The sequence below is a fragment of the Bos taurus genome, chromosome 12, assembly GCF_002263795.3.
Source record: "Bos taurus isolate L1 Dominette 01449 registration number 42190680 breed Hereford chromosome 12, ARS-UCD2.0, whole genome shotgun sequence".
NCBI lineage: Eukaryota > Metazoa > Chordata > Mammalia > Artiodactyla > Bovidae > Bos > Bos taurus.
In genome coordinates, this window is record NC_037339.1 from 47,731,872 (window position 1) to 47,757,809 (window position 25,938).

At 39.1% G+C, this 25,938-nt stretch overlaps 1 protein-coding gene across 3 annotated transcripts in view; it reads left to right on the forward strand.

Annotated features, from left to right (window-relative positions):
* The window catches only part of PIBF1 (progesterone immunomodulatory binding factor 1), a 233,690-nt gene that overhangs the window by 198,963 nt on the left and 8,789 nt on the right, over positions 1–25,938 (forward strand). For 2 of the 3 annotated variants that reach the window (XM_059892258.1, XM_059892259.1), the window contains exons 17-18: positions 16,215–16,388; positions 19,467–22,909. In XM_059892258.1, the coding sequence (XP_059748241.1) occupies positions 16,215–16,388; positions 19,467–19,694 (402 nt within the window). In that variant the 3' untranslated portion in view covers positions 19,695–22,909. Of the gene's footprint in view, positions 1–16,214; positions 16,389–19,466; positions 22,910–25,938 lie in introns of those variants that run through there. The other variant, XM_002691887.6, reaches the window with a different exon arrangement.

The window sequence follows — 25,938 nt, forward strand, 5'->3', positions numbered from 1 at the left end:
ATAGAATGAACTAGTGAAGGTGTATAGAGTGAGAATCGAGAGGGGTGTAGGACAGAGTCTTGATGAGTACTAATAGTTTAAGAATAGGCAGAGCAAAAAAAGCTCACACTAGAGTGAGGAGTGATCAGAGAAATGGCAGGCACATCAGGAAGTGTGGATCCCTAAGGCCAGAACCGTTCAGTAGGGAGGAGGTTGGCAGCAGTGGCTTCAGCTGCCAAAGGGCCAGGTCAAACAAAGATAAAAAAGAAAGTGTCATTTGGATTTTTAAAAACGCTAAAACAGAAAAAAAAGCAGTTTCAGTGGTGCTAAAAGGCAGATTGCAGTGAACTGGTAAATGCATAGAAGTTGAAAAATAATAATAGAAAAAATAGATAACCCTCTGAATAAGGATTGTGGCCATGAAATTAAAAGATGCTTGCTCTTTGGAAGAAAAGCTATGACAAACCTAGACAGCATGTTCAAAAGCAGAGACATCATTTTGCCAACAAAGGTCTGTATAGTCAAAGCTGGGGTTTTTCCAGTAATCATGTACAGATATGAGAGTTGGACCATAAAGAAGGCCAAGTGCCGAAGAATTGATGCTTTTGAATTGTGCTACTGGAAAACACTCTTGTAAGTCCCTTCAACTACTGGAGCAATTTGGCCACATGATGCAGAGAGCCAACTCATTGGAAGAGACCCCAATGCTGGGAAAGATTGATGTCAAAAGGACAAGGGAGTGGCAAAGGGTGAGATGGTTAGGTAGCATCACCGACTCGATGGACATGAATATGAGCAAATTCCAGGAGATAGAACAAACTCAAGGAGCCTGGCATGCTGCAGTCTGTGGAGTTGCAAAGAGTTGGACACGATTTAATGACTGGACAACAACTGTTTAAGAGAATATAAGGTGGTCAGGGAGGGAGCATGAGATCAAGGGCTTTTACCTTCCTGAGTTGGAGTGTATCCAGCCTAAGTGGTGATAGGAAGGAGCCAATCAGAGGGAGACACTGAAAGTTCAAAAGAGGATCAATTGAGCAAAAGTGCTGGGAAAGAAAGAGATCCAGGATGAAATGATGGGATTTAACTTTAGATAGGAGGGGGCACCTTTTCCATTTTGAAGAGGAGAAATAAAAACTATGTTAAAAGTAACTTAGTGGAAAAGGAAATGGCAACCCACTCCAGTGTTCCTGCCTGGAGAATCCCATGGACGGAGAAGCCTGGTAGGCTGCAGTCCATGGGGTCGCAGAGAGTCGGACACGACTGAAGCAACTTAGAAAATAAAAAAAATAAAAGTAACTTAGTAGGTTCAGTGGCAAGAATTTAGGAAGTTCCCACCTAATGGCTGTTTTCTAATGGCAAGACAGGTGGTAGGATCAGAATTTGGTTTTTTATTTATTTTTGATGGTGCTGGGTCTTCTTTGCTGCATGCAGACTTTCTCTAGTTGCAATGAGCAGGGGCTTTTCTTCATTGTGGTATGCAGGCTTCTCACTTTGGTGGCTTCTCTTGTTGCAGAGCACAGGCTCCGGGTAAACGGGCTTCAGTTTACCCTTCAGTCAGCTTGGAGACTCACTAGTTGTGGCGCACGGGCTTTAGTTGTTCCACGGCATGTGGAATCTTCCCAGGCCAGGGGTCAGACCTGTGTCCCTACATTAGCAGGCAGATTCCTATCCACTGTACCACCAGGGAAATCTCTGTTAATTTTTTTTAGCCATACCGGACAGCGGTATGTGGGATCTTAGTTCCCCAAACAGGGATCAAACCCTTTCCCCCTGTAGTACAAGCACGCAGTCTTAATCACCAGACCACCATGGAAGTCCCAGGATCAGAATTTTGAGAAAAATACAAGTTTGAAATAGCTGTATAATAAATGAGTGATGTGTGTTACAGACATAACAAATAATTGCCAAGGTGAGATGTCATATGTTCATTGCAGTACCATTCTGTGTAATTTTTCTCTAGCAGCTTACACTCACTCAGCATACTAGGTGCAAACATGGAGAAGGTAGGCAGTTGGTCTGATCCAGAATTACAAATGTATATGTTCAGCTCTCATTAACTTGTAAGACTGGAATTACCTTTATATTCTTTACATCACATATTTTGAAATACTGTGGGAAAATATAGCAATCGAACAGACAAGATAGCTCTGCTACTTAGTAACTATGGATTCTTAAGACAATAATTTAACCCCTCTAAACTCAGGATTGTATGAGAATTAAACAATGTAGTACTTTTCTGACATATGACAATAAGTCAGTGTATGTAGGTTCCTTCCCTCTTTTCCATCCTTTTCAAGAATCAGTCCAAATGTTATCTATTCTTTGAAGCCGTTCATAACTCAGTAAAGAAAAACTTAAGCTTTTTGAAATCTCTTTCCCACAACTCTAAAAATATTTGTATTAATATTCCTACCACTATATATCATAATTACACATGCGTCTTGCCAATGAAGTGCCTAGTTTTTCTTTGTGTATTAGCCTTTAGCACAGTATTTAGCACATAGTAAGTATTCAGTTGGGCTTCCCAGATTCAGTGGCTCAGTGATAAAGAATCTTCCTGCCAGTGCAGAAGATACAGGTTCAGTCCCTGGGTGGAGAAGATCCCCTGGAGGAGGAAATGGCAACCCATGCCAGTATTCTTGCCTGGAGAATTCCATGGACAGGGGAGCCTGGTGGGCTGCAGTGCATGGGGTCGCAAAGAGTCAGGCACGACTGCCCAACTGAACATACACACACACACTGTGCAAGTATTCAATTAAATGTTAAACTGTGATCTTTTTCAGTCTTCAATAATAATTTCACTGAGTGAGTGTGAGTGAAAGTCGCTCGGTCATGTCCGACTCTTTGCGACCCCATGGACTATAGTCCATGGAATTCTCCAGGCCAGAATACTGGAGTGGGTAGCCTTTCCCTTCTCCAGGAATAATTTCACTAGAAGCTGTCAAATAGAGGGCTTTAGAAACCAACCTTTAATATATTCACATGCTCCCCCCTCATACATATATATTTGTGGAACATAATACATCTGTTTCTAAAACCTGAACTTCGGACTTCCCTGGTGGCCCAGTGGTTAGGAATATGGCTGTCAGGACAGAGGATGTGGGTCCGATGATGCGTGGTGTGTTAAGATTCCATATACCGCAGAGCAGCTGGGCCCTTGCGCCACAACTGCTAAGCCCAAATGCCCTAGAGCTTGTGCCCACAGCATGAGAAGCCCATACACCACCAATAGAGAGTAGCCCCCATGAGCCACAGCTAGAGAAAGCCCACCAGCACCAATGAAGACCAACCACAGCCAAAAATAAAATAAATAAAATTTTAAAAAATAAAACTTGAGCTTCTTCTACCCTTTCACCCAGTGCGCTTCTGTCAATAATCTCTCTCAAGGTCCACAAGCATTTCAGTTAGTATTTAACCAGAACTTAACCAACCACTTCTTAGTAAGTGCCTAGAATGTGCAAGGCCTCACACTTGCCTGAATGTTGGCCTAACTCCCACGGTTCCAGATAACTTGCCTCTTACTGCGATGTGTGTCACTTAAAAAAAAAAAAACCCCTGCAGTTAGCCAGGTTTCTGCAAAATGAAGTCACGGTATAATTATCATTCTTTTATGGTATGTTTATGTTCCAGGACTAACTCCTATGTTCTTTGTGATTTCTCGGAAAGTTTCAGGGACGTTTCGGCATCACAAGTGCCCCTGAGGCAATCCACTTCATAAAGGGCTCAAACAAATTACATATTTCTATATGTGTGTCATTCTTTTTGGTTCATACTTAACTATTTTGAAATTTCCTTAAGAATACCTTTTTACATGTTTTTCTTAGACACCTATGTAGTTAAATTTTACAGTCAGAACAGTCATCATGACTTAAAAAAATACTGTGTGGGTAAGTTAATTTTTCTTTAAATGAAGATGTAATTATTTCTCAGATTGATACACTTCTCATCATAGTGTGCTCTTCAAGTTCAAATTTGTTTTTGATTTCCTAGATGTAAAAGAGTGTTTTAAAGGTAATTATTATAGTGGAAAGCTAAAACATATATAGTATAAGTCATATTTTCCCTATAAAATTTGAGAATGCTTATTTTTTCCACATAAGGGTATATGAGTTTAGGTCTGAGGAAATTCAGAGAGTAAAGTATTGCAAAAAATACTCATTGCAAGTGTTGGATTTAAATATACTTGAAGTATGACTAAACTAAACCTACTGTGTAAAAGTATAATAATATAACTTCTTCCTACCAAAATATTTTAATTGTTTTCAGCCCAATTATGTTATAATTAAAATATCCAAAGAGCCCTGTGATGGCCTTATACACACTTGACAGAAGCAGCAACTGAGTGTTTCCTCTCCTCAGTTTTGAATTGCCTAAAGACGCACCTTTTTTGTTTAAGATTATACTCTGTAGTCCTCCATGTTTATGTGGACTTGCACTAAACTTAACAGAGCTAGGTCAGATTATTTTGATCTTCACAAGTACCTTGGCTTCTTTTTTAATCTTTTCATCATCAGGTTTAAAATTACAAATACCCCTGTTGTGTCCTGCAGGTAAAATTCTGTCTTGAGTGAAACATTCTATCTCACCATAGAAATACCTTATTTGTGTACATATGCCCTTTTAACATTTTTTGCATCACACTTTCACATCTATTACGTATCACATAGACCTTTCTTTTCTAGTTTTAGGTTTGTTTTGTTTTTTTAAAGAATGAAATGTGTATTTTTCCCACTACATTTTAGAAGTTTGGTATGTTTCCTTTTAAATAGTAAGTACACTTCTCTGACCTTTTTTTATCAGTAAGGAACAAGTAAATGACCTCTTGCTATCATTTCTAACCCTGTGTTTTTATGACTCTTAGGATAGCAGCCGTTTATAACAAACTAAACAATTCTTGGGTATAAGGACACGCATAAAACAAACTGCAAAGCTATTAAAATAAGTCTCTGGAAATATGTGTTGGCCAGGAGAGAATATTAACAGTGAAATGAGATGATTATGGTCTTCTTTGGCAGTATTTTAATTTAAACTTAGGACATCTATATCCTGTATCAAGTTGCTGACACTGAAGGAAGACTGGGAATATGGAGAAGTTCAGGCACTAGAGTGAGTCGCACTCCAGACACCAAAGAGTCTCAAAGAGCCTGGAGTCTGAAATTAATGATGGAAATCAACAAGAATTTGCATCAAAACCTACCAGATTATACTGAAATAATAAAAGCCAGAAAGCAGACAACAGCTAGATGAATCCTGGTACAGAAGGAAAAGCCAGGTACAAGACGACATGTGTACCAGAGGCAAGGCCGTTAGAAGTCCAAGGTGAAATTCAGTAATCAGATGAATGAGGGATCTGCACAAACCAATCAGAACCGAACTGAGGTGCCCACACTTCTGTTCTCAGTCATCAGTGGCAGTAGCCTACTTCAGTGTGTAATAATGCTAGCTTCCTCTACCTGCCTCACTGTTGAGGATGACCTTAAGATTATATCCAAGTTCAGGAAAGAATGTTGTTAGTGATTAGTTATGTCCCCTAGGCTATGACAGCATAATCATGTCTCATTTACCAAATCCTTGAGCTCTCACTAAGCTTTCCATGGTAGATAGGATATGACTCCAAAAATATTTATCATCTGAAATGCATTAGAATAAGGAGTTGATAAGCCTTATTCTTCTCTGCTATGGCCAGGACTTCATTCTGTTCTAGACTTAAAACTTTGAATACTTACTAGGAGGTAATCAGAGGAAAATAATCAAGATGATAAAAGAATTCCATTCAGCCAAGAGAGATTAAGGGATTTGGAGGTGTTTAGAGAAGAAAACTGAAGCTTCGATACTTTGGCCACCTGATGTGAAGAGCCACCTCATGGGAAAAGACCTGATGCTGGGAAAGTGTGAGGGCAGGAGAAGGGGATGACAGATGGGCAGATGGACAGATGGTTGGATGGGCATCATTGACTCAATGGATATGAGTTTGAGCAAACTCCGGGAGATAGTGAAGGACAGGGAAGCCTGGCATGCTGCAGTCCACGGGATCACAAAAAGTCAGTCACTACTGAGCAACTGAACAACAGGGTAGAAAAGATTTAGAGAGATACAAGAAATTCGAAGTAGACATGAGAAAGAGGCAGAAATAAACTTGCGATACATCTCTCCAAAGGCTGGAATTAAAACCTAAGGGTAGACATTATATGGAGACATGTTTGGTTTGCTTTGTGTGGTTGCTGTTGTTGCTTTGTTTTGTTTTGTATAGAGGTTAAATAACTTGAAGGTCCCTTCCAAACCTGAAATTGTGACTGTCAAAGGCCTTGATAGAAAGCATCTGCATTATTGTGTACATAATGAATTTGTTTGAATTCTAATTTGAATTGCTTTGAATTCATTTGAATCCTGATTTCATTTCTTAATAGCTAATGAATTTGGCTGTATTTCTTAAAATCTTTAAACCTCAGTTTGTCTTGAGAATTGCAGTAATATCTACCTCTTGGTATTTAACAGATGAAATTTTTTTTTTTTTTCGATTTATTGGGTGTGTGCTGGGTCTTAGTTGCAGCACATGAGTTCTTTGATCTCTGTTTGGGATACAGGATCTTTACTGGCAGCAGTGAACTTCAGTTGCAGCATGCAAGGTCTAGTTCCCTGACCAGGGATCAAACCCAGGCCCCCTGAATTGGGAACACAGAGTCTTAGCCACTGGACTACCAGGGAAATCCTGAAGATTACATTTTTGTGTAAAATACATAGTGCAAAGCCTGTAACATATAAATACTACATGAATATTAATTTGCCAGACAAAAATCTGTTTTATCTATTGTTTAGAGTGTAGTGGCATTGGCATTCAAGGTATATTTTACCTTCTTCAAAAATTATATATTGAATGAATTGAGAGAGTAGCATTGACATATATTCAGTACCATGTGTAAAATGGATAGCTTGTGGGAAGCTGCTGTGTAACACAGGGAGCTCAGCTCCGTGCTCTGTGAAGACTTAGAGGAGTTGGGTGGGGGGGCAGGCTGGGAGGGAGGCTCCAGAAGGAGGGGATATATATGTATACTTACATACACGCTGATTCATGTTATACAGCTGAAGCTAACACAACATTGTAAAACAATTATACTCCAATAATAATAAACTTTTTAAATCATACATTGAGATGTGCTAAAAATTTGCTTTGATAATGATTTTAAATTGTCTTTGGGCACTTAGAGTATCAATAGATAACTTTGAAATAATTTTGCCTTTTCTTTTAAACTATTTTGTTAGATGTGATAATGATATTTTGGGTGTTGTTTTTTTTTTTAATCCTTATCTGTTAAAAATCTCTACTGAAATATTTACAAGTGAAATGATCTGAGGTCTGAAATCTGCTTTCAATTATTTCAAAATAACTGGAAAGGAAGTAGATAAAAACAATGTTGACAGAACATTATGGCAGTTCCTCAGATGATTAAACATGGAGATACCATATGACCCAGCAGTTCCACAACTAGTTTTATACTCGAGAAATGAAAACATGTCTACACAGAAACTTGTACATGAATGTTAGATGTTAACAGCATTATTCACAGCAACCAAAATGTGTAAACAACCCAAAAGTCCACCAGCTGATGAATGGATTAAACAAAATGTGGGATAGCTGTACAATGAAATATTACTCAGTCATAAAAAGAAATGAGTTACTAGTAGATATATAACATCATGCACCTTGAAAATACCACGCTAAGTGAAAGAAGCTGGTCACAATGGCACACATGTTCCATTCATTTGAAATGTCTTGAACAAAGAAATCCACAGAAATAGAAAGTCGATTAGTAGTTGCTTGTGGCTGGTAAATTGAGGGCAGGATGAGATAGTGGAGTGATTCCTAAAGGACTCAGGGTTTCCTTCTGAGGTGATGGGAAAATTTTTTTTTTACTTTATACTTTAAATGGATGACTATATTGGCAAGTGAGTTATATCTCAATAAAGCTGTTTTTAAGAAAAAACAATTTATTGCCAAAATGTTGATAATGGTTAAAGTCAAGCAGTAGAAAACGGGGACTAAAAGTTTCCAAAATAAAATGTTTAAATGCTCTTTCAGAAGTAGTTTAAACCTCCAATATAGGTATGTACTTGGTTTAGGACAGTTCAGTTCAGTTCAGTCTCTCAGTCGTGTCTGACTCTTTGTGACCCGATGGACTGCAGCACACCAGGCTTCCCTGTCCATCATCAACTCCCAGAGTTGACTCAAACTCATGTCCATTGAGTCAGTGATGCCATCCAACCATCTCATCCTCTGTCGTCACCTTCGCTTCCTGCCCTCAATCTTTCCCAGCATCAGAATCTTTTCAACTGAGTCAGTTCTTCACATCAGGTGGCCAAAGTATTGGAGTTTCAGCTTCAACATCAGTCCTTCCAATGAATATTCAGGAATGATTTCCTTTAGGATGGACTGATTGGATCTCCTTGCAGTCCAAGGGACTCTCAAGAGTCTTCTCCAACACCACAGTTCAAAAGCATCAGTTCTTCAGTGCTCAGCTCTTTTTATAGTCCAGCTGTCACATCCATAACATGACCACTGGAAAAACCATACCCTTGACTAGACGGGCCTTTGTTGGCAAAGTTATGTCTCTGCTTTTCAGTATGCTGTCTGGGTTGGTCGTAACTTTTCTTCCAAGGAGCAAGCGTCTTTTAATTTCATGGCTGCAGTCACCATCTGCAGTGATTTTGGAGCCCAAAAAAATAAAGTCTGATACTGTTTCCACTGTTTCCCCATCTATTTCCCATGAAGTGATGGGACCAGATGCCATGATCTTAGTCTTCTGAATGTTGAGTTTTAAGCCAACTTTTTCACTCTCACTTTCATCAAGAGGCTCTTTAGTTCTTCACTTTCTGCCATAAGGGTGGTGTCATATGCATATCTGAGGTTATTGATATTTCTCCCAGCAATCTTGATTCCAGCTTGTGCTTCCTCCAACCAGTGTTTGTCATGATGTACTATGCATATAAGTTAAATAAACAGGGTGACAATATACAGCCTTGACATATTCCTTTCCCAATTTGGAACCAGTCTGTTGTTCCGTGTCCAGTTCTAACTTGCTTCCTGACCTTCATACAGGTTTCTCAAGAGGCAGGTCTGGTGATCCAGTATTCCCATCTCTTACAGAATTTTCCACAGTTCATTGTGATCCACACAGTCAAAGCTTTGGTATAGTCAGTAAAGCAGAAATAAATGTTTTTCTGGAACTCTCTTGCTTTTTCAATGATCCAGTGTATGTTGGCAATTTGATCTCTGGTTCCTCTGCCTTTTCTAAAACCAGCTTGAACATCTGGAAGTTCACGGTTCACGTACTGTTGAAGCCTGGCGTGGAGAATTTTGAGCATTACTTTACTAGTGTATGAGATGAGTCCAATTGTGTGGTAGTTTGAGCATTCTTTGGCATTCCCTTTCTTTGGGATGGAATGAAAACTGACCAGTCCTGTGGCCACCGCTGAGTTTTCCAAACTTGCTGGCATATTGAGTGCAGCACTTTCACAACATCAACTTTTAGGATTTGAAATAGCTCAACTGGAATTCCATCACCTCCACCAGCTTTGTTCATAGTGATGCTTCCTAAGGCCCACTTGACTTCACATTCCAGAGTTTCTGGCTCTAGGTGAGTGATCACACCATCATGATTATCTGGGTCGTGAAGATCTTTTTTGTACAGTTCTTCTGTGTATTCTTGCCACCTCTTCTTAATATCTTCTGCTTCTGTTAGGTCCATACCATTTCTGTCCTTTTTTGTGCCCATCTTTGCATGAAATGTTCCCTTGGTATCTCCAATTTTCTCGAAGAGATCTCTAGTCTTTCCCATTCTATTGTTTTCCTCTATTTCTTTGCACTAATCACTGAGGAAGGCTTTCGTAGCTCTCCTTGCTGTTCTTTGGAACTCTGCATTCAAATGAATATAACTTCCCTTTTCTCCTTTGCTTTTCACTTCTCTTCTTTTCACAGCTATTTGTCAGACCTCCTCAGACAGTCATTTTGCTTTTTTGCATTTCTTTTTCTTGGGGATGGTCTTGATCCCTGTCTCCTGTACAATGTCAGGAACCTCTGTCCATAGTTCATCAGGCACTCCGTCTATCAGATCTAATCCCTTGAATCTTTTTCTCACTTCACACTGTATAATTGTAAAGGATTTGATTTAGGTCATATCTGAATGGTCTAGTGGTTCTTCCTACTTTCTTCAATTTAAGTCTGAATTTGGTAATAAGGAGTTCATGATCTGAGCTACAGTCAGCTCCCAGTCTTGTTTTTGCTGACTGTATAGAGCTTCTCCATCTTTGGATGCAAAGAATATAATCAATCTGATTTCGGTGTTGACCATCTAGTGATGTCCATGTGTAGAGTCTTCTCTTGTGTTGTTGGAAGAGGGTGTTGTTATGACCAGTACGTTCTCTTGGCAAAACTCTATTAGCCTTTGCCCTGCTTCATTCCATATTCCAAGGCCAAATTTGCCTGTTACTCCAGGTGTTTCTTGACTTCCTACTTTTGCATTCCAGTCCCCTATAATGAAAAGGACATCTTTTTTGGGTGTTAGTTCTAAAAGGTCTTGTAGGTCTTCATAGAACCGTTCAACTTCAGCTTCTTCAGCGTTTCTGGTTGGGGCATAGACTTGGATTACTGTGATATTGAATGGTTTGCCTTGGAAACAAACAGAGATCATTCTGTCATTTTTGAGACTGCATCCATGTACTTCATTTCAGACTCTTTTGTTTTGGTTTAAAACCAGGTTGGTTTTTACCTCGGGTTAGCTCAGGTAAGAAGGATGCACAGAATGCTGACCTGACTGCCAGATACATTGTTATTCCCCTAAAGAGCACTTCAGTGTAACCTCCAGTGGAGCACATGTTTGCATTATACTTCTTAGAGCTATTTTCATCAAGAAATGCCATCTGTGTGTCCCCTTGCCAACATGTTTGCAGAGTTTACAACTTTCAGCCATCTATTGGCATCAACCATGCGATACTCTTAAGCAGCTGCTCTGCAGTGGAGCTCTTTTAATATGCCACCCTCTATGCAAATAGTTTGTACGAAATGACCAGGATATGTGTGTTCACATTCAAGAGAGTAGTTTATCTCCTTTATAGAGAGTGTTGGTACAGTCATCATCTTCAACATCTTCACCATCTGGAAGCGTCATAAGAATGTCCTTTACTCTTCCACTTGAGGAGTAGAGTACTGCAGTGTGGTTTTTATTGTTTTGTTTTATTTTTATATTGTTACAATCATATAATTGGATGCAGTTCTACATTTGTTCATTTTAATGAATGGTTCCTTCATTCCTGAAGTTACGGTAATTTTCTTACATGTTTGATATACTAGAATTGTAAGATATATCCTATTAGGTTTTTGTAGATCACTAGAAAACGTATCAGAACTAATGAATATTCTTAACAGTCAGACTGCTATAGAAGAATGTTTCAAGGTCTCACACAAGTGGTATATGGAAAAGAGAGTTGAGGCAGGGTACTTTTGCTGTACTTGAATTTTATAATGAATGAGTAATGATTCTATGATTTTTAAAAAGCAGAAATTAAAAGAAATATTTTGACAAATGACTTTCTAAATTAATGGAGCATTTGCCAGGAATTGACTAGGACTGCCGAAAAGAAGGGTCCCTGAATAAGATATTCCACATTTTTTAATTTTGGATAAGAGAGCCTACTTTCCATCTGAGGACCCTAGAGTGAAACCTGCTTGGCAGATTTTCTTGTCCACATATCCAGCTATCTCATTCAGATGAATGGCCCATAGCAGCAAAAAGAAAACATTTAGTCTGTTTCTTCATTCATAAATTGGGGCACACAACCAAAGACTGTCAGAAACTGGAAGAAAATTAATAGCACAAGAGGGGAAAAAAAAAACACACACACACATACAATAAACAGAGGGACTGACTCTTCTCCAGAGAAAGCAAAAATTCTATGACAGAAAAGAACTTGCAAGGTTTTGTAATTAGTTTCTTCAAAAAGATTTGAGAAATTAGTATTTATAGAAAATAACCAGTGTATGGAAAAAGTTTATGGTGTTTTCAAAAAATGCTGAAATCAAAATCATGTAGTTACTATAAGTAAGTTAAAAATGCCAGTAGAAGGATGTCAGGAAAAGTGAACAAACTCTCCTAAAACTTTGAAAAAGGTAAAAAGACAGAAATTTACAAGGAAAAGGTAAACAATATTGACAGTTCCGAGAGAAAGAAAATACTTACAAAGAAATCAACATTAGCTTGGCAGCATAGTTCCCAGAAATCTGACTTTAGAAAACAGAGAAGTAATACCTGCAGAGTTCTGAGGACGAGTATAGTACTTTACCACAGTACCCCCTCATGAAATTACTAGATTGTTTGCCATCAAATGACAAAAAGAGAGAGAGAGAGACAAGAAATAATGGAACATGCCAAGATGTGCAATAAAAGGAAATTTCAAAGTAACAACTTTGCATCAGTCTTAAAATCAGTCAGTACAAAATTGATCCCAGCAAACAGTATGATTAAGAAGCTAGATAATCTTAGGTCATGTGGGGGAAAAGGCATTTCCATCAATGAGGAGAAAAAAGGCAGAAACTCTTTAAGAAGAAGGGGAAAGATCTCTGTAAGAAAGTCAGGGTTGCTATATTTAAAATGGATAACCAACAAAGGCCTGCTGTATAGCACATGGAACTCTGCTCAGTGTTGTGTGGCAGCCTGGATGGGAGGGGTGTTTGGGGGAGATTGGATGCATGTGTATGTACGGCTGAGTCCCTTCGCTGTTCACCTGAAACTATCACAGCGTTGTTTGTTAATCACCTATGTGTGTGTGCTGTCGCCTCAGTCGTGTCGGACCCTTTGCGACTCTATGGGCTGCAGCCTGCCAGCCTTCCCTGTCCTTCACCATCTGCCAGAGTTGGCTCAAACTTATATCCATTGAGTTGGTAATACCCTTAGACTCAGGAAAACTGCCCACCCTCACAATAGAAGAAATGCAAAATAAACATACCCAAACACTTATGAGACTGGCAAAGATCCCAAAAGGTAAGACAAGCATACATTTGATCAGTTTGGAAGCTGAAGCTTATTGAATCAGAGTAGATTTCCTAAGTTTACACAGTCAATAATCCTGTCTGGAATAGGTGAGTCTTTGACTTCTAACCGAGTACTGAAATATTTCCACTACCTGTGCTTGGCTTTCTGTGTGCTCAGGTCTCCAGTGGTGTTGTCAATACTATTTGACATTAAGTGGAATTTTCTTTGTTCAAATTTACCATTGATATAAAAGAGATCATCTGTATGAAAACATAATAAAACTGCATCTTATTTTGGTGTCCATTGTAGCTGTGTATTATCCTAATAGGAATTTTGCAGAATTCAGTTGCTTTTTCAGTGTTCTTTACTTAGATTTCAGAAGCTGTGCTAACATTTAATACTATCAGATGAACAGCCGTAGTTCTGTGACAGCACCCTCGGTTGGGGTCATCCTAGTCTAAAAACCTGTGAATTTCCCTTCTGTCTCCTGACCAGCATCAGAAGTGATCTGTTAGCTGTAGTTGTTCCTATTTTAGCAGCAGGTGAGGTCAAAGAGAAACAAAAGCATGACTTCCTCTTGGACTCTCAGGAGCCAAAGCCCTCTGCCTGGTATCCCCGCTTCCCCTTTGTTTTCTCCCTCCTCATCCTTACCGTCTCTCCCTTCCCTCCCCTCAGAAGGTATGATTCCCTGGACCCTATTTATCTGTAGAATAGTGTTAGGTTGTATTGGAGGAAATTTTTTTCTCAATATTTTATCTCTATGCCAAGGTACAAAAGGTATGACTAGTAAAAAGAGGTTCTTTCAGATAAAAAATGTTCCTTTGATAGGTTGAGAGACCATTATCTCCCCTCTCACTTCTATTTACCGCATGGTAACTAGAACAGGAGCTGAAATCTACCATAACACCAGACATATTTTACATTAAATCAATGGTACACACTCCACTATAGGGAAGCATATAAATGAAGTAGCATAGTCTCAAAAGCAATGAGTCCTCAAAAGGCTCAAATATCAGGGACTTCCCTGATGGTTCAGTGGTTAAGAATCCACCTTGCAATGCTGGGGACAAGGAATCAATCCTTGGTCAGGGAACTAAAATCTCACATGCTGCAGAGCAACTAAGACAGGACACAGCCAAATAAATAATTTTTTAAATAGTATATCAGACTGGCAGTTTCTGAAGGTAGACACATCCTCATGTGCGTTGGCCAAGCCAGCCCCATTCCTGCAGAAAAGAGAGGATTCTGGCATCGTTTCTTCTAGCTCCTCTCTTGGCCCTGTGAGTTACTAAGGCTTTGTGGCTTAAACTCAACAGCTCTGTTTTAAAATACCCACTCAAGCTAGATGGTTCTAAATAGAACTAATGACAGCCAGAAAAAAAAAGGCCTGTAGGAACTTGCTGTGACACAGAGCTGATGTCTATAAACAGATTAGTAGAAGGAAGCAGAACATTTTCTATCGCTGTAACTTTTGTGTCTTGGCACGAAGATGAAATAAAATCATAGGAGAAAATTACCTCCAACAAAGCCTACCACTGTTCTACAGAGAATAAGGTAAAGAAGAGTTTAGTCTGCCCTCTCTCCATATACTTGTGTTTGATCAAATCAATTTAGTAATGAAGCATAAATATCCACTAGTTAGTGTGTGGTGCTAAAGGTTTGACTACGGGGAAAAGAAACAACAAAATAGATGTAAAAGAATGAGGGAAATTTTTTATCTGGGTTTTTCAAGTTCAGCATAACTAATTCTTAATTCAAACAATGACTGATAGACCTAACTCAGGTTTTCATTTGTAGAAGAAGAGGGAGTAATATGTTTTGTTGTGTCTTTACTGAAGTACAGTCAATTTACGATGTTTCAGGTGTGGAGCAGAGTGATTCTGACTCCCTGTGCTATACAAGCTGGTCCTTGATGTTGATCTGTTTTATATATAGCAGTCCGTATCTGTTAATCCCAAATTCCTGATTTATCCCTCCCCCCACTTTCCCTTTTGGTAACCATAAATTTGTTTTCTGTCTTTTAGTCCGGGAATAACATGGTTAAAGAAACCCTGAAGCTATATTAAACTTATTGTTTGAACTGCTGATTAATAGACAAGAAAAAATTTTTTCAGACTTTTTCCCTTGCATCTTCATGCAAGATTTCAAAAAAGGCTGGTAGGATAGTTTAAGAGGTAGAAGAGAAAAAGTTAAGTGCCTAAATAATCTGTTTATCAAGTATGTGTAGAAAAGCTACCAGGGGACGTAGCTATGCCCATGACTCCCAAATTTGTTAAAATCACCTGGGGATCTTTAAAAATTTCAGAGCCAAGGCTACACCCCGGTTCAATTATCTCTCAATCTCTGAGGGTGGAACACAGGCATCAGGTTTTTTTTTTAAGCTCCACAGGTGATTCCAATGTGCTGAAAAATTTAAGAAACACTAAACTATGGAATTGGAGAAGGCAATGGCTCCCCACTCCAGTACTCTTGCCTGGCAAATCCCACAGACGGAGGAGCCTGGTAGGCTGCAGTCCATGGGGTCCCTAGGAGTCAGACAACAACTGAGCAACTTCACTTTCCCTTTTCACTTTCATGCTTTGGAGAAGGAAATGGTGACCCACTCCAGTGTTCTTACCTGGAGAATCCCAGGGATGGGGGAGCCTGGTGGGCTGCCATCTCTGGGGTCGCACAGAGTCGGACACGACTGAAGCAACTTAGCAGTAGCAGCAGACTTTGGAATAATTTTTTTTGAAGTATAGTTGATTTATAATACTGTGTTTGTTTCAGGTGTACAGCAAAGTGATTCAGTTATACGTGTGTATTTTTTCAGAGTATTTTCCATCATAGGTTATTATAAGATATTGAATATAATTCTCTGTGCTACACAGTAAATCCTTGTTGCTGATCTCCTTTATGTATAACAAGATAATACTATTGTATGTGTCTCTTAACCCCATACTCCTGTTTATCCTATTTCTCCCTCCCCCTCTTTCCCCTTTGGAATGACATACTTATCTTTTAACAGTATTAACAACTATGAGATTTTTGTGCATCATTATTGAACATTAATATGTAGTTATTTTCACAACTTTCCTCATTTATGTAATGTAATTGTTTCAAATGTTTTTTCTACTTCAAGAATAAAAATAAATGTTTTAACATCAACATCATGAGTTCTGCTTGCTAAAATCATACTTGTTTTCCTCTTCTATTTTCATGTATCAACAGGAATTGGCAGCAATGAAGCAGATTATCACTCACATGCGTAGTAAGCGTTCCAAGGACAACTTACTTTTCACTAAAATGGAATCCAAAAATGTGACAGAAAATCAGAAATCAAAGACTTTGAATGCGCCTAAAGAACCTGAAGACAATGTATTTATACCCAAGCCAACACTGTTTGTAAGTACAACAAAAATTTAGAATGTTAGTCTTTAGTTTTCACTAAATGTATTTGACTTAAATATCCTTCCTATCACTCATTTTGATTGGTTTCAGACTAACTATAATCATTTTACGAAAGGGCCTTGAAAGATCTGTATTAGTCCCTTTTCTAGTTAGCCTATTGAACTTGCCCAGTAATTAGCATTAATATAGCACCTTCCATTCTCCAGGGACAAATTTTAAACAAATCAGAAACTCTTGATTTGACTGGTTTACAGCATGATCTCTCAGTTTTTCATTAGGATGTAGCTGACATCATATCTCTTTTGAAGGATTTTCTCTTATATATAAAAGAAAGTTTATTATAGAAAAAAGAGAAAATGCAGATAAGCAAAAAGAAGTTTGTTTTGGGGGGTTTTTGTTTGTTTGTTTGTTGTTGTTTTGGCCATGCCTCTCGGCTTACAGGATCTTAGTTCCCTGACCAGGGATTGAATTCCAGCCCTCAGTAGTGAAAGCACTGAGTCCTAACCACTGGTCAGCCAGAGAATTCCCTGTTTGCATGATTTATAAATTTACATAAGAATAAAAGGGATGTAAAATATCACCTTTACCCTCTTATTTGTAAAATAATATATTTTGCTGTAAGGAGTTTTCTTGTAAAGTATAAAACCAATCATATTAACATAAACCAAAAAACTGAAATGCATTATTAGGTTAAAATGTATGTACACAGAAAGTAGTAAAAAAAAAAAAAAACCAAGAAATTAGAAATATTTGGATTAAAAATAGAGAAAATAAATTATGAAATATTGAAAATGATGTTTTAATAATAATGAGAATTTAAGAGAGTCAAACTAGGAGTAACTTTATTAAATAGTTCACTTTACTTCAACACGGTTACCCCTCCATGCCTTAATTTCTCAGAAGAGGCATGATTTTTACCATCTGAGCATAGAGACTCAAAGCCAGAAAGATTTTCTGTATGATATTCTGAGTCAGTGAGTCCCCAGAATCTTAAACTTTTTTCAACTCCCTAGATGATTATAATAATCGGTCAAGTATGGGAACTTCTGATCTAAGCTATTTCATTATACATTCAGAACATGCTACTCAAGATCAATGAGATGTGAGAGATTGCTTGGTGATTACATAGTTCAACCTCCTTTTTCAAAAAAATGACAGAGTTACAATCTAAATGAAATAAGGGATAATTATCATAAGGATCTATGTGGCAATAGACTGAGCTAACAGAATGGAGAAAACAGGAAATCTAGATTGACCAGCCTGGGAACAAGGCAGCTCTGTGGATTTCCACGCTGAGTCCATGGATCTTTTCCTCTAGTGGTACCTTGGCTTCTCGCTGTTTCTCTCCTAGTGTCTGCTCACTGATGGTTTCCACTTCCTTATGCACTTGCTCACAGTTCCTTGTCTTGAGACGTGTTTCTCTGCATCCTTTCCCTAATCTGCTCTCTTCTAACTAGTTCTCTCTGTATTTTCCAAAAGCAAGAATTGAATGGACACAGTTCCTCCTTATTGGGGGATTGATACCTCTTGTGGCAAGACATGTTAAGGTTATTAGCCAGCTACTGAATGGCTGCCCTTACTAATGACCAGGGATCATCTGGTACCAAAGAAAGCTGCCTAAGGCTGTTCATTCAGAAGGGCTACGGCTAGGTAGGTTCTCCTCAGAAAGTCAGCTAAGATTATGGCAGACATTATGGTGTGTCTGTTGTCATAGTCTACAAGAAGAGAGCAGACTGAACACATAGATGCTAATGGGGAATGTAGCGTTGGGTGAAAACCCCATGGTACAGCCAAATACATTAAGCCTGTCACATGCCCTAGTCTGCTTTTCTGACCCTTCTCTGTTTCAAGCAACGTACTACTCTTTCTGACCCTGACCTCCTACATGTCTGACTTTAGCTGGGTAGCCTGATTCTGATATCCTGAAATCCTGACTGTCACCCATACAAAAGTAACAGATTTCTCCAGGATGTCAAGATAAGGTTTTGCAAAGAGAAGACAGATAAGATTTTAAATATAAAGTCTTAATTGAGTAGTTTTTATTTCCTCCTTTATGCTTATCTGTATTTTCTTTTTTTCTACAATAATCTTTTTCTTATATACTAGAGAAAATGTTTCAAAAGAGGTATAATCTCAGCTACATCCTAATGAAAACTGAGAGCCCACGCTATATACCAGTCAAATCAAGACTATGTTGCTAATAATGTAGAATTTGGAATGAGAACTGACCGGGTCACCTGGGGCAAGTCACTAAAATGCCCTGAACTGGTTCTTATCTGTAAAATAAGGAGCAAGATTACATGATATAAGGCCTGGACTTCTTTTATACTAGCATCCATGATTATCTTAAAGCATCATAATTTCTACAGTTACTGAGTATTTTCAATTTTCCATAGCAATGCTTTTCTTATGTTTTCTCTGATCTTGTTAATAGGAATTTATGGTGCTAATATTTGAAAGTAAGATCTAACCATTACATAATTTTATGGTTCTATAGCTAAAATGGAACATTTCTAATTTATTTCCAGATCCTTTGGCTGAAATTATTTGCTGTTTGTATTTTTCCCTAATACAAATTCAATATTTAATGGGATGGATAGGTGCATGTTTATATATACACTGAAAATATGAAGAAAACACGCAGAGCCCCTGTTAAATGGGCAGTAGGGTGAAGGTGGATTCCCTGGTAGCTCAAGTGGTAAAGAATCACCTGCAATGCAGCAGACCCAGGTCTGATCCCTAGGTTGGGAAGATCCCCTGGAGGAGGAAATGGCAACCCACTCCAGTATTCTTGCCTGGGAAATCCCATGAACAGAGGAGCCTGGTGGGCTGCAGTCCATGGGGTCACATAGTCAAACATGACTGAGCAACAGTCACTTGCGATTGCAGGGTGAAGGTAGAGCTGAGTTAGAGAAGAGAAAGGGGAGGAATAAGAGCTTAAGACAGTTTTCTTCACATAAGTTTATAATCATAAAAATGTCCTGCAGTGTTCACGTGATATTTACATACGAAGACAACCCCACAAGGTGTATTTTTTTTTGTTTCTTTCTCTTTTTTGGCTGGCTGTGTCAGGTCTTAGTTTCAGCACTCAGGATCTTTCTGGCAGCAACAGGCTTCTCTCTGGTTGTGCTCGTACGCTGCAGAGCAGGAGCTTTGGAGTTTGCAGTTCTGGAGTTTGCAGCTCTCAAGGTCTCCAGTGAGTTTGCAGCTCTCAAGGTCTGGAGTTTGCAGCTCTCAAGGTCTCCAGTGAGTTTGCAGCTCTCAAGGTCTGGAGTTTGCAGCTCTCAAGGTCTCCAGTGAGGCACCCGGGCTCCAGTTGGAGGACATAGGCTTAGCTGCTCTGCTATACATGGGATCTTTGTTTCTCCGACCGGGGATGGAACCCACATCCGCTGCATTGGAAAGAAGTTCTCAGCCTCTGGACCACCAGGGCAGTGTCTCCCACAAGTTGTATTCTGTAGGAAAACTCTTGACTGTTGAAATCACACATGTTGGCAGGGTTATTATTCAGGCATTTTTGATGTACCAACAAAGACTAAATTGAACCATAGAATGTAAGTGCTTTGAGGATAGAAGCTTGTTCCCATTGCCTTACACAGCACAAGATCAAAGCAGATAATAAATATTTGGTAACATAGGACTTAAAAAAAAAGAAACAGTTATTTGCCTGCCCAATTTAGTTATCATCTAAACTGTGGGGAATTTTAGTGTTGAACTAAATAAACTACATGGGGTCACAAAGAGTCGGACACGACCGAGAAACTGAAAAACAACAAATAAACTACAAGGAAAGTGAAAGCAGCAGCTTCTCAGACCACATGCTGCTTCTGCATCAGGCAATACCATTCAGTCTCTTTCATCCGAAACTCACAGTTTGTTCCCACCAATAATCTACTTTCTCTTTCAAGGTGGTTTTTAGCTGTCCTAGCCATTTTTACTATCCCCTTCCTAGATGACAACAAGAGCTGTTTGAATCGTCTTTGTAGCAACACTCCTCTCCTTTCAGAGCAGCAAGGAACTGTCTTTTGCTAGTTTTCTGTTCCTTTCCCAAAATACCTTTATACTCAGGATTCATATCATTGTCATTATTTTGTCAATAGTTTCTTTAAATACATATTAGCAACCCCACTGTTCGTCTTGTCTCCAGGTAGATTGTGGTGGTTTGGTTGCTAAGTCATGTCCAACTCTTAGCAACCCCATGGACTGTAGCCCACCAGGCTCCTCTATCCACCGAATTCTCCAGGCAAGAATACTCAAGTGGTAGCCATTTCCTTCTCCAGGGGAATCTTCCAGACTGAAGGATCAAACCCATGTCTCCTGCATTGCAGGCGGATTCTTTTACCGCTGAGCCACCAGGGACTGTAGGCTCAATCCTGGTAGAACCTGGTAGAATTTGTAGAACCTGAATCTCCAAATAAAATAGGGAACATAATAAGAATATGCAGCACAAGTACGTAATTGAAGGGTCGCAATTACAGGGAGTTCATGATAGTGTCCTGGTCTTGGCTTATACTGGTTACCTCATTGGCTAGTGTATGTTGAATGGGTAAATTACATTTATAAAATTTTTTTAAAATGATTATATAAACCACTTGATTCTCAAGAAGTGATTTAGAAGGCTATGTGTAGTCATCTGAAGGCAAAACATATTCAAATAAGTTAAGTTGAACACGTGTGTGCTGTCTCTGTGGAGGACCTAAGCATTATGGAGCATCTGATCATGAAGAGAGAGTCAACTTTGGACTTCTCGGTCCAGCGCAGGGTGTGCAGGTTCGATCCCTGGTTGGGGAACTAAGATCCCACATGCCTCTTGTGTAGCTAAAAAATAAGAATAATTTTAAAGATAAAATAAAAATAAATACATTAAAAAGTTTGAAGTAAGTGTTAAGAAAAAAGTCAGCTTTACAGATGCTTGTCCTCTAATATCAAGGATAAGAAAACAAATGAAAATAGTAAAAGGTGAAATTGGGTGGACTCTTTTAAAGGAAATACAAATTACTATGAAAATTCAAAGAAAAAAAGAGAGATAATATGATGTGGATGGGCACCAGGAAAGAAAGCACTGAGGTTGATCTTGAAGAATGTCTAGGATTTGACAAGCACAATAAGGGTTAATGAGTGAGAAATTCCAAGGCAGAGAGTGTAATATTCATAAAACATTTTCTAATTTGCTCCTTTTCATTATTCAGAATGAGAATGTTTAATAATCTGACTTTACACCTCTCTTACTACATTCTTACGCCAGACTTTAGGCATTTCACCACTTAGTGCTTTCTCTTAGGACAAAAGAAAAATACACATCAGTAAGGTATGCATAGAGTAGTCTGATTCAGAGAGGCGGGAATTATTAGAATGCTGGTTACCAGAAAGCAGGGGAATGGGGAGTTACTGTGTCTAATGTGTGCAGAATAAGCATAAGATTTTATGGCACACCAGGGTAAATGAACTTTGCTGGTAGGTTGAAGCAGCTCCAGCCATGTCTGAAGGTTCAGGAGCCAGTTGCTCATCATACCTCTAATGCTTTCTTGTCACATTTGTTTGGAAGCTCTGGTTTCACTATTTCATGTTGAATCTAGATTTATCTCATCAGAACATGCTCAGACCTCAAGATATCTAGCTATGTCTATTTATATTTTTAAAAATAATTTTGTAATTTCAGCTCTCAGTAATAGCAACGTCTTTTTGATGTAATGTAGCTGTGAGCTAAATTAGAAATAAGGATTCTTTTTAGTAAGCATGCAAGTAGAGCTGTGAGGACTGTATGATTTGGGGCAGTTTCTCATTTAGTCACTTCCTTCGTAGAAAAGCTAGTCTTCTCTCCTAGACTCATTTAAGTTGAGCCCTGCCTTTGAGGACTCATAAATATTTGTTTCTTTGATTCCTAGTTTGTATCTTTGTTTTCAAAATACAGTGATTATATCTGCTAAACATAGTATTTCTTTACTTCAAAAAAGTGATGCTGGCTGAACATTAATAGATTCTTAATTTCTAGCTCTCTTTCTAGATTCCAGGAATAATCTACCAGGCATATTGTGTCTGCATTTATCAGTCAGCAATCTTCTCAATGTTACAATCCCCAAGTTATATATTAATGTTTTAGTTGTCTGTTTCTGGATGATACAAAAGTAGCTATCTTATCAGTTATTATCTCCGGAATCACATTGTAACAGTAAATTACTTCTGGTTGGTTTCCAGTTAATCCCATCATTTGTTTTTAACCACAGCCCCCTGAGCTCTTTCCTAGATCTGGAATACAGTTTACTTCAGGGCCTGCTAACACCACTAATAATGGGAGGTTTTCACTAATTTGTACTGTTTCTTTATAAAGTTACAAATATAATTAACCTAAACCAGCTCAGAAAATTAAAGCAGTGTTTTGGCTCAGATGGTAAAGAAGAGCCCAGTGTCTCAAGAGTCTTCTCCAACACCACAGTTCAAAAGCATCAATTCTTCGGCGCTCAGCCTTCTTCACAGTCCAACTCTCACATCCATACATGACCACAGGAAAAACCATAGCCTTGACTAGACGAACCTTTGTTGGCAAAGTAATGTCTCTGCTTTTCAATATGCTATCTAGGTTGGTCATAACTTTCCTTCCAAGGAGTAAGCGTCTTTTAATTTCATGGCTGCAGTCACCATCTGCAGTGATTTTGGAGCCCAGAAAAATAAAGTCTGACACTGTTTCCGCTGTTTCCCCATCTATTTCCCATAAAGTGGTGGGACCAGATGCCATAATCTTCGTTTTCTGAATGTTGAGCTTTAAGCCAACTTTTTCACTCTCCACTTTCACTTTCATCAAGAGGCTTTTTAGTTCCTCTTCACTTTCAGCCATAAGGGTGGTGTCATCTGCATATCTGAGGTTATTGATATTTCTCCCAGCAATCTTGATTCCAGCTTGTGTTTCTTCCAGTCCAGCATTTCTCATGATGTACTCTGCATATAAGTTAAATAAACAGGGTGACAATATACAGCCTTGACGAACTCCTTTTCCTATTTGGAACCAGTCTGTTGTTCCATGTCCAGTTCTAACTGTTGCTTCCTGACCTGCATACAAATTTCTCAAGAGGCAGATCAGGTGGTCTGGTATTCCCATCTCTTGAAGAGTTTTCCACAGTTTCTTGTGATCCACACAGTCAAAGGCTTTGGCATAGTCAAAGAAGCAGAAATAGAAGTTTTTCTGGAACTCTCTTGCTTTTTCTATGATCCAGCGGATGTTGGCAATTTGATCTCTGGTTCCTCTGCCTTTTCTAAAACCAGCTTGAACATCAGGAAGTTCACAGTTCACATATTGCTGAAGCCTGGCTTGGAGAATTTTGAGCATTACTTTACTAGCATGTGAGATGAGTGCAATTGTGGGGTAGCTTGAGCATTCTTTGGCATTGCCTTTCTTTGGGATTGGAATGAAAACTGACCTTTTCCAGGCCTGTGACCACTGCTGAGTTTTCCAAATTTGCTGGCATATTGAGTGCAGCACTTTCACAGCATCATCTTTCAGGATTTGGAATAGTTCAACTGGAATTCCATCACCTCCACTAGTTTTGTTCATATTGGTGCTTTCTAAGGCCGACTTGACTTCACATTCCAGGATGTCTGGCTCTAGGTCAGTGATCACACCATCGTGATTATCTGGGTCGTGAAGATCTTTTTTGTACAGTTCTTCTGTGTATTCTTGCCATCTCTTCTTAATATCTTCTGCTTCTCTTAGGTCCATACCATTTCTGTCCTTTATCGAGCTCATCTTTGCATGAAATGTTCCTTTGGTATCTCTGATTTTCTTGAAGAGATCCCTAGTCTTTCCCATTCTGTTGTTTTCCTTTATTTCTTTGCATTGATCGCTGAAGAAGGCTTTCTTATCTCTTCTTGCTATTCTTTGGAACTCTGCATTCAGATGTTTATGTCTTTCCTTTTCTCCTTTGCTTTTCTCTTCTCTTCTTTTCACAGCTATTTGTAAGGCCTCCCCAGACAGCCGTTTTGCTTTTTTGCATTTCTTTTCTATGGGATGGTCTTGATCCCTGTCTCCTGTACAATGTCACGAACCTCATTCCATAGTTCATCAGGCACTCTATCTATCAGATCTAGGCCCTTAAATCTATTTCTCACTTCCACTATATAATCATAAGGTATTTGATTTAGGTCATACCTGGATGGTCTAGTGGTTTCCCCTACTTTCTTCAATTTAAATCTGAATTTGGCAATAAGGAGTTCATGATCTGAGCCACAGTCAGCTCCTGGTCTTGTTTTTGCTGACTGTATAGAGCTTCTCCATCTTTGGCTGCAAAGAATATAATCAGTCTGATTTCGGTGTTGACCATCTGGTGATGTCCATGTGTAGAGTCTTCTCTTGTGTTGTTGGAAGAGGGTGTTTGTTATGACCAGTGCATTCTCTTGGCAAAACTCTATTAGTCTTTGCCCTGCTTCATTCCGTATTCCAAGGCCAAATTTGCCTGTTACTCCAGGTGTTTCTTGACTTCCTACTTTTGCATTCCAGTCCCCTATAATGAAAAGGACATCTTTTTGGGGTATTAGTTCTAAAAGGTCTTGTAGGTCTTCATAGAACCGTTCAACTTCAGCTTCTTCAGCGTTACTGGTTGGGGCATAGACTTGGATTACTGTGATATTGAATGGTTTGCCTTGGAAACGAACAGAGATCATTCTGTCGTTTTTGAGATTGCATCCAAGTACTGCATTTCGGACTCTTGTTGACCATGATGGCCACTCCGTTTCTCCTGAGGGATTCCTGCCCGCAGTAGTAGATATAATGGTCATCTGAGTTAAATTCACCCATTCCAGTCTATTTTAGTTCGCTGATTCCTAGAATGTCGACATTCACTCTTGCCATCTCTTGTTTGACCACTTCCAATTTGCCTTGATTCACGGACCTGACATTCCAGGTTCCTATGCAATATTGCTCTTTACAGCATTGGACCTTGCTTCTATCACCAGTCACATCCACAACTGGGTATTGTTTTTGCTTTGGCTCCATCCCTTCATTCTTTCTGGAGTTATTTCTCCACTGATTTCCAGTAGCATATTGGGCACCTACTGACCTGGGGAGTTCCTCTTTCAGTATCCTATCATTTTGCCTTTTCATACTGTTCATGGGGTTCTCAAGGCAAGAATACTGAAGTGGTTTGCCATTCCCTTCTCCAGTGGACCACATTCTGTCACATCTCTCCACCATGACCCACCCATCTTGGGTTGCCCCACAGGCATAGCTTAGTTCCATTGAGTTAGACAAGGCTGTGGTCCTAGTGTGATTAGATTGACTAGTTTTCTGTGAGTATGGTTTCAGTGTGTTTGCCCTCTGATGCCTTCTCGCAACACCTACCGTCTTACTTGGGTTTCTCTTCCCTTGGGCGTGGGGTATCTCTTCATGGCTGCTCCAGCAAAGCGCAGCCATTGCTCCTTACCTTGGACGAGGGTATCTCCTCACCGCGGCCCTTCCTGACCTTCAATGTGGGATCATTCCCATTCAATAATGGCAGTGTTACTTAGAATCATTAATAGTGCCCACCTTGCTTGTAAATGGTGATGTTACCTGATT